Raw genomic sequence first — 13,893 nt, forward strand, 5'->3', positions numbered from 1 at the left:
AATTCAAATGGCTGATGTGATTTTCCCGTCAAAAGGCATTTTCCGCGCGTGCATATTCATATATAGATCGGCGCACCCCCGCATCAGACGGCAAATTGAAAATGAATCGAATGGAGAGTGACAGACAGAATAAGCGACCGAGACGGTTTATTCATTGAAAAGCAAAAGCAAGCACCACTCTGACTGCCGAGCTGACCCCTGCGCTCGGCAGCACTCGAGGGACCGCCGAGTGTAAATTGCTTTCCGAGACGATCGACGCTGGAAATTCATTCCACTTAAAAATAAACAAACAATTTTTTGTCTCCAAACTGCTAGAATTGCTAAAATTTGAAGGAAGCTTTAGAGTTTTGAAGAAAAAAAAATCATAATTAAATTTTTTTTTTTTTTATATTTTTATTATTATTTTTTTTTATTTTTTTTTCAATTTATTCATTTTTATTTGTTATTTTTTATGTTATTTTATTTTATAATATTTGAAGATTTAAAACTTTGCACTCCTAAAGATTTTGATAATGTTGTTGTTGTTGATGCAGGTTCATGACAGATATTCAATTAAATTGTAATCTAAAAAATTTGGGAAAATTGAAAATTGTTTTTAAAGAGGCAAATGCAAGGCTTATTCTACGAAGAAAAGCTTTGAGGAAATAAGATGACTCGAAGTTGTGTGCGAATCACAAACAAAAGGGTTCATGAAATGCTCAAATTTCGCCGCATTTTTGAGCTTTGCAAGGAATTTAAATATCAATTGTAAAGAAATAGTATTTTACTTATTTGGTTGATTGAATTTATTGACTTGGAACTACCATCAAAGTTCAAATGTTAATTTTTTAAGGTAAATTTTAACCTTTTTGATAAACCCCTGTTTCAACCCTTAAAAGTGTGCAAATATTTCAATAGTGATTTCAAATTCAATCTTGAAATTTATTTGTCTCCTGAATTATGATAAAATTATTAACTGAAGTGGGTCTTTAAATTTGTTATTTTATAACTTTTTGATATATTTATTTAACTCAGGTATTTTTTAAGAATTCCTTTTATATGAAAAAAAAGGAGCTCGTTAAAAGGCCACCAATCATGGGTCGATCGACTTGGATAGGGTCGTTGATGAATGCGAGGCACATGCCTAGCTGGTCTGGCAATCAGAAAAACCATCTCGGCCCGCCCGCGGCTACTTTTCCTCCTCTAAATAAAAATTCGTTTCCCTTCCTTTTGTATTCACTCGGCGCCGATAACCAGATGGCATTCAAAATATTTTCTCCTCCCTGTCGACTTCTGGTGCCGTCAAATGGAAAAGGAAAAAGTCGGAATGCAAATAGAATCGGCAAACATCAGTTGGCCTTTTTTTCGCTCTCCGTCTTTTCCTACTTGATGCTCCCCAGCTCTGCATATCTGTTTACATAATTAATTTAATGACGTCACGAGCCAGTTATTTTTCTCCCTTATTATTTCAAAGAGAGAAAGCAAATCCCGTGCTTAACGCGGTTAAGGACTTTTTTGTGCACGCGTACACGCTCTCGTGAGTCTAATCGCGTTTTGCGACAAATTCAATTGGCGACGACAACGACGGGACGAGAAGAGACGCTCGCATATATGCCGGGGACATTATTTGCCGGATACGAAAACGAAGTAAGGAGCGGGCGCACAATTTTCCCTGCTCGGCTGACGACGGTAAAAAGATTTCCTCCCTCGCACGCTCGATATTTTCATATCTTTCCAAATGCAATTTCACCTTTTGGACGGCCGCAATTTTATAAAGAAAAAAATTATAATAAATAAATAAAAAGCAAGAAACTCTCAGAATCTTTGTAGTTTGTATGCAAAAGTTCAAAATATACTTAGCGATGGAAAAAATCAATAGTTTGCTATTTTGTACAAATCTTCGGCTACGCGGACAAATGGCCATTCTGGGGTGGCGCCCCTACCGTCTATTGCATGGAACTAAATGGGATGAAGTGGAGGGGATAGTGGCCATATGGCCGCGTAGCCGACGAAATAGAAAATACTACAATTAAAACCACATTTAAGATTAGACAAAATTTTGTGATAGCATCAAAATTCACTAATTTCATGTCCACAACAAATTTTGAATTAAAATTTCCGCTTGAAATCGCCCATTTCACATGAAGATCGAGTAAATTAGTTTTTTTCGATTCAAATTCAAGTGATATGGAATAAATAAATATGAATTTTTTTAATAATTCATTTAATATATACATTTTTGAATAATGGGTTGATTTCTTGTGAAGAAAATTGTTTTACTTAATGATGAAATATTCAAAAAACAAATCTGTATGGTGGCTAATAAGATTTTTTATTTTTACCACACAAAAATGCGCTTTATTTCAATTTAAAAAATCGAAGAATTTCTTTCCAAAATTTGAAAAAAAATTCATGATTCTATGGCGACCTATAAACAAGAGCGGATATGAACAATGTTGTTTTTTCCCCACATTTTTCATTTGTATATAAAAAACAAATGAAAAAAATCCATCTTCTCACCGGATATGTGTGCGGTTGTTATTGCCGCGTCTTTCTCCAGTTATTTAAAATGATACCTAATCGTGAAAATATCAAATTTCGACCCTTTGAGAGAATTTTCTGAATGGCATCCCATTTCGTCGAGGGAGATCTTTTCAAAAGTATTCAAGTGTTTCGCCACATGCACAACCGCAGGCACAGCATCTTCTTCAAATTGTTTTTTTTTCATTCTCCTCGAGAATGCAACACCAGGTTGCCGGCCTGCCGGGGAGTTGCGCGCGGAGACAACAAAGGTCGCGCGCAATAATAGATAAAGGCGTGTAAAGAGGCGCGTTAGCTCGACACACACACGCATATATACAATACAATGATGTGATATGAGTGATGGGATCGACCGCGGGTTTAATTAACTCGTCTCGTACCAATATGAAAAGGCTGTGGGAAGCGCGAGAGAGGTGCAAGTAATTAGTCATACTTTGTACATCCTGCGCGTCGGCCGCAGCAGTTGGACTGTTTAATTCGACGACCATCTCTCGTCTAGCTCGCTTCATAATATGTACAGTTAACGAAATGATAATTACAAATAATATTATATTATCTCCCAGAGAGATGAATTAAGCAGTGAGACGTGTTAAAACGTGTTGACTTGCGGGTCAAGACGTGAATAATATAAGTGGAGAAATTTTCGTGACGTGCACGCGCTGGACAATTAAAAATATCTGAATGGGATTATATTATTTGGAGAGAGAATGCGATATAGAGGTTGTATTTTAGTTGCATATTGAAACTATAAAAAAAAAATTAGAAAAATTTATTTTTGTTAATAGGTCAAACTGTAAAATATTCTCATTAAAAATTGAGTTTAATTACGTGAAGCTGAGAAAGTGAAAAGTTATGAATGTGTTTTATTTTGACTCTTCTCTTTGTAGTCTTTTGTTGGTGTGCGCCAATGGTTTTTTAACTATAAAATATCATTTCTTTTTTCGAATTTAATACGACTGAGGGTTGATTCATGACTTTTAAAATTTAAGAACAATAGAGTATAAAGAAATCGTCATCATCATCATCATGAGTTTATTGTAATTTCGTGCACAACATTAATATTATAACAAATTAAAACAATTATTATATAATTTACAGTATATTATATTGTTTTTTATTTCTTATTTAATGTGTATTTAACTAATTAATATAATATGTCAATTTTTTTAAGTTTTTCGAAAAAAATAACTTTTAATTAAAAAAAACAACTTCTAGAACTGTAAATAAATGATAAGATTACTTTGTAAACAAATAAGTATATAAAGTGGCCCCTGTTCATGTTTGTTAATTAACTGAATATTGTATCCACAGATAGATTGGCGCAAGTCCTCTTAGTCATCTATACTTTGAGCACGTTCATTTTTTGGTGTATATTATGAAAATTGGAAATGAATAACAATTCAACCAATTCAAAGTCCTATAAAATTGAACACTGGAATGATAAAAAAAAATTTATGAATTTTATGTAAAAATATTAATTATAAAAAAGCATAAGAAGTTTGGATAATGAGTTTTTCGAGTTTTTCCATGATGATATAAATAAAATTCAAAATTTTATTATGAGCGAACCAAAATTTAAAACGCCGCGCATAAGCAAAAGGGGCCTTTTTGGTGCCAACTAGTGTTTTTTTTTCCCGTTTAATGAGAGTTAAAGTGCGTTAATTGCTCTCGCCAGTGTATAAAGACGTCTCACGTGCGCCGTGCAAACAGATGGTGCGAGATACATCACATCTCACGTGAATAATTATTAAAGCAAGACTTTACCGACGAATAAGGCGCGCATGAAGTTGCATTACACGCGAGAGGGGCACGCAATTTTCGCCAGGATTCGTGTCAACTCCCTCGCATAATAAATTTTCCGCCACGGCTTTTTTCATTTTTCTTTCCAGCACCTCGGTGAGGTGATGCATGAAATATGAAAAATAGTCTCTCTCGGTATCATAGAAATCAGATATCGGATTCGCAAATTTGGTCATGCACGAAAAAGAGCTGCTACTAACGACGGGGAGTGGATCGAGTTTCACTCGCGCCGAGATTCGACCGAGCTTGATATCTCCGAAAATGCTCATTGAAGCTGAAAAATAGGTGCAGCAGCAGCTTGCTCGCAGTGAAATCTGATACGTATGCCGTTTTCCTAGCGACAGAATTAAAGCATCTCATCTGCGCTGTACCAAAAATTAATATATACGAGCAGCACGAAATGTATATCCGCTGGAAATAATGGCTAATCACACTTCTTGCGCGGATTTTTTCTTTTGCAATATTTCCAAATTAAATTAATTAATAAATTATAGGTGAAAAAAAATCAAGTCTCCAATAAAATTACTATTAAAATTTAATTTACGCATATACTCTGACACTTTTACATAAATAGATAATGAACGATTATAAACTGCAAATTAGAATCCGATAACAAAATATCAAATAATTTAATTTTGTGTCATAATTCTAGCTATAGATCTTTGCGAAATATAATATGTATCTTTCTGATAGATCTAATCAGATCCAATTAAGAATCGAGACACTTTTACGCGGAAATTGCCTTTTTGATCTTGATTTTTCATATACTTTGAATTTTTTAATTTTAATTTTGGAAATATAATGACATTTTTCAATTTTTTATAAAAATCTATTTTACTCCTATATAGAATTTTTTTTTTTTCTTAATATTCATTTTAACAGTTTTGCCAATGATAATTTGTAACGCAAGTCTAATCAACAGGATGCAATCATGAACAGTTTTATCACCAATATAATACACTTTATATTACTGAGAAATCTGGAATTTTAAAATTAATTTTGGCAGAAATAATAATTGGACTCCATTTTAGTAGCCTCAATATAATACGTGATAAGGTGTTGTTTTGACTAACTAAAATACAAATATTAAAAAATAATAATTTAAATAATAGATAATATAATATAAAAATAAACGATATATTTGAAAACATCTGAATTTTAAATATATATAAATAAAATGTTTAAAGAAGTTTAAACATTTTAGTCAAATTAAAAACTCAACCTAAGCATGCATCATTTCGAATTCATCCTCTGTGAAACTCGGGGAGCTCGTCTCTTTTTGTTCGCGTGCAAAACAATGAAAAACATAGAAGTAGTTTTTAAGTGCTTGTGTGTTTTGCGTGGAACTGCGTGTTCTCTGTTTGGCCTCTTTTGTGCGCTGCTGAAATCAATCCGACCATTTAGCCGCGCGACCGGATCGAGCTTAGGGCAATTGATGGGAAAAATGAACAAATGCTGCTGCTTTCCTTTGAATACGCGCGCAGCCCTCACAGAGATAATATTATTTTTCTATTCAATCGCGTGTGCAGAGAGGCAGATCATGTTTGAAATAATAGAGCAGCGACGAGGTATATAAATCGCTCTATATGCTTTTGGATTAATTCTCATCTCACTCATTGCCAAGCTTTTGTTTTCTTATTCAATTCTCTCTCGCCCACATTGACGCGCAAAGACAATTAATCCTACAAAATGAATGAAACGCGACCGGCTCAAGAAATTATTAGAGAGAACAAAGACCGTTTGTTTAATCCAGGGAGGACGCATGTTTCGCGCGGCCAATTTTCGGCATATCAATTCTTTTCTCATACAATTTAGGCGGAAGTTGCGGTTGTGCTAATATGCGAATTGTATTCAAGGAAAAATATAAAGAATTAAAATAATATTAAGACAAGTATTTAAGTTTTATATAATTAAAAAGATTATCATGGAAAATAGTTTTTCTTTAAGTTGCAAATTGTTTTAATTGTATTGATAAAGATGAAGTTGTGAATTTGAGCACAGATGACGCTCTTGTTGCCTAGACTTTGAGATTTTAATAATTGATCTAAAATATAATCTCTTGCAAAAGTTGAAAATATGATTTTATTTTAAAACGCCCTATAGGAATAAATTGTATAAGTAACTTATTATCAAATTATCAAATAACTGCCAATAACTTTCAAAAGAAAAAATTATGATTGAAAGCCAGTTAAGAATTAATGAGTGTAATTTTTTTACTCTTCAATTCAATTCGTTTATTCTCTCACAACAGGTCAAATATTATTTTGGGGAAAAATTACATTGAAGAGAGAATTGGCAGTCAGCCCTAGTAAACAACTTATTAAAACTCATAAACTTAATTTGAAAGCAAAAGTGTTTCCAAAAGTGTTTTTACTCTCTTTTATATAAAGATTTTATAAAATTGTATCTATTTTTAAAGCAAATAAAAATCTGGTCCCTAAATTGACCCAATTTTAATAATTTTCCAGCTGCGGAATGACATCGAACAATGTCTTAATCTGAAGATTAAAAATCAATTTTAATAAATCTTTTTGAAAATATTCTGCTAACCTTCAACCACACAAAAGCTGCGGCATATAGATGATGAATATGAGAACTTATCACGATGGACATTTCTGTTTCCATCACACCAGTGACGTTCTCATTTCTTTCTCTTTTCGCTCTGGTCATGCGATTTGTCCATTCGTTACCGCTTCACACAATACAAACCCAATTATCTAGGAAAATTCATCATAGAACGATCTATTTTCCCCTCTCATACATAGTTGCGCAGCAGAGAATGGAAAATATGTGTCACATTAAATTATATTTTGTCCTCGCATCAATCAAAAATCTAAAATGAAATGTCTTGCGCAGGAATTATGGAAATTTGAGTTCGATCGAAAATTGATATCGCAGTTTATCGGAGGATTAATTTTATTATATTCAACTCTGGCGGATTAAAAGTGCTCGAAACTCGATATTTTGACTTTGGTCGATTGGCCGATCAGAATCTTAGTGTCAAAACACGCACTGATCTTTTTTCAATAAGCCCGTCCAGCAGCACATTACAATTGTGAGAAGAATATCTGAAACCAACGTGTCATTGACAGGATATAAAAAAAAATCGAGTGGATCTTGGCCATAAAGCATCTTTCACAGCTGTATGTGTATAAAAGGGCGTCTTTTAGAAATATAAATTTTTTTCTCCGTCGCGGCGCGTCTCTCTCTTCTCGCGCAGCACCCATGCTTAAGAGGTGTGCTTAATATCTTAATATACAACATGGTGGACGTACGCGCGGCGTTTAATCTGCTTTGCACCGAAAGCGTTAGACGAGAGCTGAAAATTAATCCCCTGTCAGCCTGTACAGGTGGAAATAATATCTGGGCGAGAGAGAATGAGATCGAGTGCCGAGAGACAGATTGAATATAAACACGTGTGAAATCCAGACGAGCGGATCGAGCAGAGAATAAGCGTCCAATATTTGATTTGCACGGAGTACCAATGTAAAAATTTATATTAATAATGCTAAGAAAAGCAGTTACCAATTTTAATTGCCTAAATTACACTTTGAGCACAAGTCAACATCAACAATATGTAATAGAAAAACTTACTGATTACAATAATAAAATAAAATAATATCTGTTTTTTATTTTTTATTACAATAGTAAAATAAGGAAATCAATTAAATTGTTTAAATAAAAAAAATCTATATAATCTTATATTTAATATTATTATAAAGTTAATAAAAAAAATTATTTTGCCAGATGTTGTAAGTAAAATTTTAATACTATTAAGATTATTCTTTTTTATTTTTAAAAGAGGGAAACTTAACAGTGAAACAAATTAAAGACTTCTTAGTCAAATCAAGTCTTTACAACAACGAAGGTTAAAAGTTACAATAATCGCAAAACTTGACTCCCATAGTTGTAAAAACTTGATTTGACTGTGCCGGTAATTGTAAGAATTCCTTCAGGCAATCCATTAGAAAATAATTTCACTTTAAATTAAAAAAGCAATTTTACTATTTTGCTTTCAGATATTCCAATACGTCCTTCCTTTTCAAATAAATTGTTTTAAACAATTGAATGTAAAAGCAAAATGTGATGTAACAATTTGCCTAAATAATCTACAATAATATTTATTATAATTTCATACAATATTTTTTTTAATTTTTTGCAAATAATTAAATAATTATGTAGTCTATCAAAATAATTATATATTAAATTTTAGCACATTTTTCATTGGAATCGTAGTTTCCAAAATATTTTTCATTATAAAATTAACATAAATGTATCTTTCAGTAATACTATACACCCTACACCAAAATGTATTTTGAATTCGGTCCTTCTAATGAAAACTATATCACCCTGCTGCGTTTAGTGGAACAATTTGATAAAACTCTTGTGTTTTCCTCTGGTGGATCACTTTGACGAGCACGGTCGAGTGGCTGCGTCGCCGAGTCGCCTTCTGTCGCGCCAAATTCGCCCTCGCAGATGCTCTTTGGCGTATATTTATCTCTTAATATACTTGTCCGTCCCGCGTGCACGGGATAATATTATTTCAAGAGCGCATATTTGAGGAGCTCTTTATGCCCCTATTTTACTTAAATGAGAAGAGCTCTTTGAAAGCTACGAGGGTCTCGACGCGGCAAAACAATAACTTTGCACCATATATCTTATTAGTATTGATGTCGTGCGTGCTGCGGCTGCTTTGACGCCTCCAGGCCAATTCCTCGCAGCAAAAGACGTCCCGCTATGCATGCACGGGGGTGCGCCCCGGCAAAAATCAATTCTCATTTCCCCGCCGCCGCGTGCATTTGTGAATAAAGCTCGCGCGTTGTGCTTTTTCAACCTAAGCGCGTCCCGCTTAATTAGCCCTCATCATAACTCGACACGGGCCTACTTGATGGCACCCCTTGATGCGGTAATGTGACAAAATAATTAGTAAACAAATAAATCGATTGATTTATAAATTTTGAAAACAAATTCCTTGAAATATTTGCAGGGAATGAATTTTCAAATATATTTTGGTCTTGAAATTAAAAAAATTAATTATGGAAATGAAGGTATCGGGCTTTTTCCTCGTTGCAAAAATTGTTTTTTATTCAAAAACAAAAAATGGCTCAAATAATGATCCTTCGGCAGAAAAAAAATTTGCAACAAGGAAAAAGCCCGATTCATTCATTTCCATGATCATCTCCTCGAGCATCAACTTCTTCAAACAAAATTATTTATTTTTAAGTTTAAAATTCCAAACTTCTGTAATCGTTTTTGCCCTATATATTTTATAATTGCAAATTGAATTTTTTGAGAATCGGAATTTTGGTTTTTTTAACAAAAAAATACTTATACATCCTCAGAGATTGAAAAAATTCACCTTTTCTTTAATTATTGGATCATTTTATATCAAAATCATCCTGTTCTTTTGTTATATTTCTTTCTCTATGGGATGTTTCCTGACTCGATTTCAGACTCGTCACTCTCCTCAGGATTGCCCCTTCTCACCAGTCCGGAGTGTTTTTTATATTTTTCGTTGCGCGCGCGAGAAGCAATTCCAAACAAACATTCGATGGCCGCAGACAAAGGAAATTTCGTGGCCCGATCGAAAATTGTGCCGTTTCATCTGATTGGCCGCACGTTGTTGGTTTTCCTCTCCGGAGCAGAAGGGAAAAATAAGAGGCCACACGGACACTCTTTTTTTTCCCTGTTAATGGAGTGATAAGTGAGGACGAGTCCCGCGTGTGTGTTTTCGTTTTATTTCTGGCCGCGGAGGGTTGATGAGCGCGCAGGGGCGCGAAAGTGAATTGTTTTGCCGCCCGCCCTGCAGGCTGCAGATATAGAAACGTCAGAAGCGGCAGTTTAGACATCTTTTTAACACGTTGTTTGGTTTGCGCTTCATTTGCTTGACATCTCCGCAGCCTCTCTAACTTGGCCCCGAGGGAAGTGTTAAATAATCGACCGACGAGGCTCAGGGAGTTGTTATAAGAGTTGAGAGGCCACCCATAGTACTTTTCCTTTCCGTGCAGAACTAAAATTTCACCACTTATTCAAAATTGGTCAAAATAATAATAATATAGTATATTTTATTATAAAGTTGAAGATTTAACAATTTATTGAAATTTAAAAAAAGCTAGATATAAAAAAAATTATACCTGCCAAAGTAAGTGTTTAAAATTCTAATATATAATTTATAGCAAAAATTAAATTTAGTGTAAATAAGATATTTATAAAATTTTATTTATTATCATTTTTTAATTTTACTGTATTTTTCATTTTATTTTATTTTATTCCTTATTTTATTTTCCATTTTTAAGGTATAACAAAAAAAATACTTGAAATTCCTTCAGAATTTTACTCTTTTTCTTCTCCTTTTATTGACATCTAATTTTATATCATTTTTATATATATGTAAATCCCATTTTTCACTATAATATAATTTTCTCTTAATAGAAATTTCAACATGTGCTTCTGTAACTTTTACAAAAATTAGATAATATGAACCAAGTTTTATTCAAGGAATATGTTATTATTATTGAACTTTGATTTTATTATTTAGTTTCGCTTCTAAACTGTCTTGACCTCGCAGCACCTGCCTCGGCATTCACTGCCCTGACTCTTTACCCGGAACACAATAAAGACATGTGTGTGTGTATTAAAGTCGTGTTGTTCTCCCTCCCTTGTGTGCTCAGCAGAAACCTGGAGGCGAGCCGAGTGTCAAATTATAGAAGAGCCCGGCAAATATTAACAGCACTCAATATATAAGGCTATATGTGCTGACAAAAAGGTTAATCCCTCGGCAGTGGCTGGGCTGACCATCTCTTTTGTCCGCGCCAACCGACCCCAGCAGCGGAAAAGTTGGGATGTTTTTTGTGTTGGCTTTTCGGAGAATTTTGTTTGTGATTTTATCTGCACAGAGATTTGGGGAAAGGAGCAAAAACGGCGTCCCGTTTCAGAAAAGGAAAATGTGTATGAAATTCAAAATAATATTTTCTTTTCTTGTAGATCATGCGTGAAAATGTTAGAAAATTATCTTAAACGGAGCAAGTTGAAATAAATTTGTTAAACTTGTTTGTTAAAGGAATTTGTTAAAGGAAAAAGTAAAATCCAAATTATTGCATTGAATTTAAATTTAAGAATTTTAGAGAAAGAAAATATAATAAAATGAGAGAATTTAATTAAATGCAGCAGCATGAAAAAAAACTTATTGTTTTCGTTTTCACCTCAACAATTGATGTAAACAATTTGTTGTAACAATTTGGACAAATAAACAAGAAAAACATAATTTTTGTAGCACACAAAGAGGAAAATAGCTGCGCACTTTGATATACACGCGCGCGGGTGTTTAGGAAGTGGCGTAACGAGCCCCGAAAATTCGAATCCAATTTGTGCGCCGCCGCGATGTTTACAGAGCACTGCACACTCCGCCGACGCAATCTCTCCCTCGAAATGATTATCCCGCCCGGCAACAATAAAGAAGCGAGGGATGAAAAGCTCTGAATATGCTTTTCACTGTTTCATGAATATTTACGAGAGTCGCTCTCGTCATTTCCATTTCTTTCGGCCAAGTGTAATTTTAAATTTCACGCCCAATTTGAGATTCATTCAATGCCGCGACGCGACAAGTCGAGCGTATTTCGATTTCAATTTGAATTCCTCAAGGGAAATTTATTTATGTAGAAATGGAAATTTTGTACTCACCGGTTTTTGGCGGCGGCCGCTCGGTCGCGCTGCCGGCGGTTTTTGAACCAGTTGCCGACCTGCGTGGCGGTCAACCCTGTCGCGAGGGCCAGTTCGCGTTTCTTTGTGGGGTTGGGGTACGGGTCCTGCAGGTACCACTCACGCAGTAGGGACCGTGTCCGCTCCTTCAAACAAAAAAACACAGAAATTTGACAACCTAAAACTCCTGACACGTTTCACAGTTTTGACTGACACAAAATTGAAGAAAAAAAAATACCTATGAGGCTAATTTTAATCTAAAAGATAAAAATTAAATAAAATTTTACAAAGAAACAAAAAAACTTTCACCGATAATTCAAAGGATTCTAAAATAATTTTTTCCATATTATATAAAAATAAAGATTATTTGCGTAAAATTTTTTAGAGAAAAACTAATAATTTGTAATAAGATTTTTTTTTGTTAAAAATTATAATCTAAAATTTTAGATGAAGAAAGGCCATTACATTGTTTACCTTGAAGCAATGTGTCTTTGCCTCGCCGTCCCAAATGCTGCGCGGCAGGGGAAATTTCTTGCGGACCTGTCAAGTGTAGGAGTCAATGTCGTTTTAATAAACGCCTAATTTCTATAAAAATTTCCTTAATTTTAATTGGGAAGGTCCTGCACAATTTAAATAAAGTAGAAACAGCAATTTGAAGTTTTTTTGCCAAAATGACATGAGAAAAAATCAATAAATAAATTCAATCCGCACAAGATTTAAGAACAGAGGTGACGACGCATTTGAAATTGAACCTTCTAAAATATAGTAAATGTAAAAAATAATTCATTCAATAAAATTTTATTATTTTTAATATAGAAATTAAAGCAGGGCCTCCTAATTTAAGCAATATATAATAAATTAAAATATTGTATAAAGAAAATTATGATAATTATAATCGTTTTATCTGAAGATGGACAAAATTACATTTCCTTCTCAACATTTAAAATAATTTAAAAAAAAAAATGGGGAATTTGTTCCTTACTCGGTACTTGTCGACGGGTCCAAGGGGTCGTCCGCGCAGCTTTTCGGCCTCGATGTAGTGCGCCTCGAGCCACAAGGCCTGCAGCTTGGCGTGACTGTCCTTGGAAAACTTGTAGTGCTCGAGGATGTGGTACAACTCCTTGAAGTTGTTGCTGTGGAAGGCGACGATGGCCCTGGCGCGCAGCACGGCCTCGGTGCGCGACAACTCGACGAAGTTGGGGTTGGCGACGGGCAGCGACCAGAGGAAGCGCGCCAGCCGCTCCACGTCGCCCGACTCCTCCAGGGTTTGGCACACGGCCGACACCTGGCTGCACGTGAAGTTGAGCGTCGGCAGCGCGAAAATCGGCAGCAGCGGCCGCGGCTGCGGCAGCTCCGGCGTCGACACCGGCGAGCTCGTCGGCGTCGACGGCAGCGACGACGCCATCTCTCAAAACTAGAACTGAAAAAAGCAAAATTCAAAAACAAATTTAAATTATTTTAAATTTTAATTTCTTTTTAATTAGTTTGTTTCTAAACTTATAAATAATGGTTTAAAATATTATTCCATTGCAATTTGTGAGTGAAAACTATTTCCTTTAAAGTAAATTTGCAGAGCTTTTGACAATGTAATTTAAATTATAATATATTTAATTTTCTCGGCTGTTCTTTCAAACCGCGATTATCATGACTATCATAATACTCCTTTCTTAAGTTATTTCAGTGTTGAATTCCAATGAATTATATAAAGTATCTTCAAAAATCTTATTCTTATACGGAGATTACGGAGGGACTAGAACAAAAATGATATAATTTGAGCATTGAAATCTTATCTGCAAACTTTGAAATGTTATAAAAGATGTATAATATTGTGTCAACTTAACATTTTTATTTATATTCCTTGATAATATGTTGAAT

The 13,893-nt window shown here is 34.4% G+C and overlaps 1 protein-coding gene across 4 annotated transcripts in view; it reads right to left on the reverse strand.

Moving 5' to 3' along the window:
• The window catches only part of LOC132200423 (homeobox protein SIX6-like), a 33,121-nt gene that overhangs the window by 16,870 nt on the left and 2,358 nt on the right, over positions 1-13,893 (reverse strand). Inside the window, exons 2-4 of one of the 4 annotated variants that reach the window (XM_059625873.1) lie at positions 13,001-13,438; positions 12,493-12,549; positions 12,001-12,164 (exon numbers count right to left, since the gene is read on the reverse strand). In XM_059625873.1, the coding sequence (XP_059481856.1) occupies positions 12,001-12,164; positions 12,493-12,549; positions 13,001-13,423 (644 nt within the window). In that variant the 5' untranslated portion in view covers positions 13,424-13,438. Of the gene's footprint in view, positions 1-12,000; positions 12,165-12,483; positions 12,559-13,000; positions 13,439-13,893 lie in introns of all 4 variants that reach the window. The other 3 variants (XM_059625872.1, XM_059625871.1, XM_059625874.1) reach the window with 3 other exon arrangements.

Source organism: Neocloeon triangulifer, unplaced genomic scaffold (assembly GCF_031216515.1).
Source record: "Neocloeon triangulifer isolate White Clay Creek 2 clone unplaced genomic scaffold, ASM3121651v1 ptg000014l, whole genome shotgun sequence".
Classification (NCBI taxonomy): domain Eukaryota; kingdom Metazoa; phylum Arthropoda; class Insecta; order Ephemeroptera; family Baetidae; genus Neocloeon; species Neocloeon triangulifer.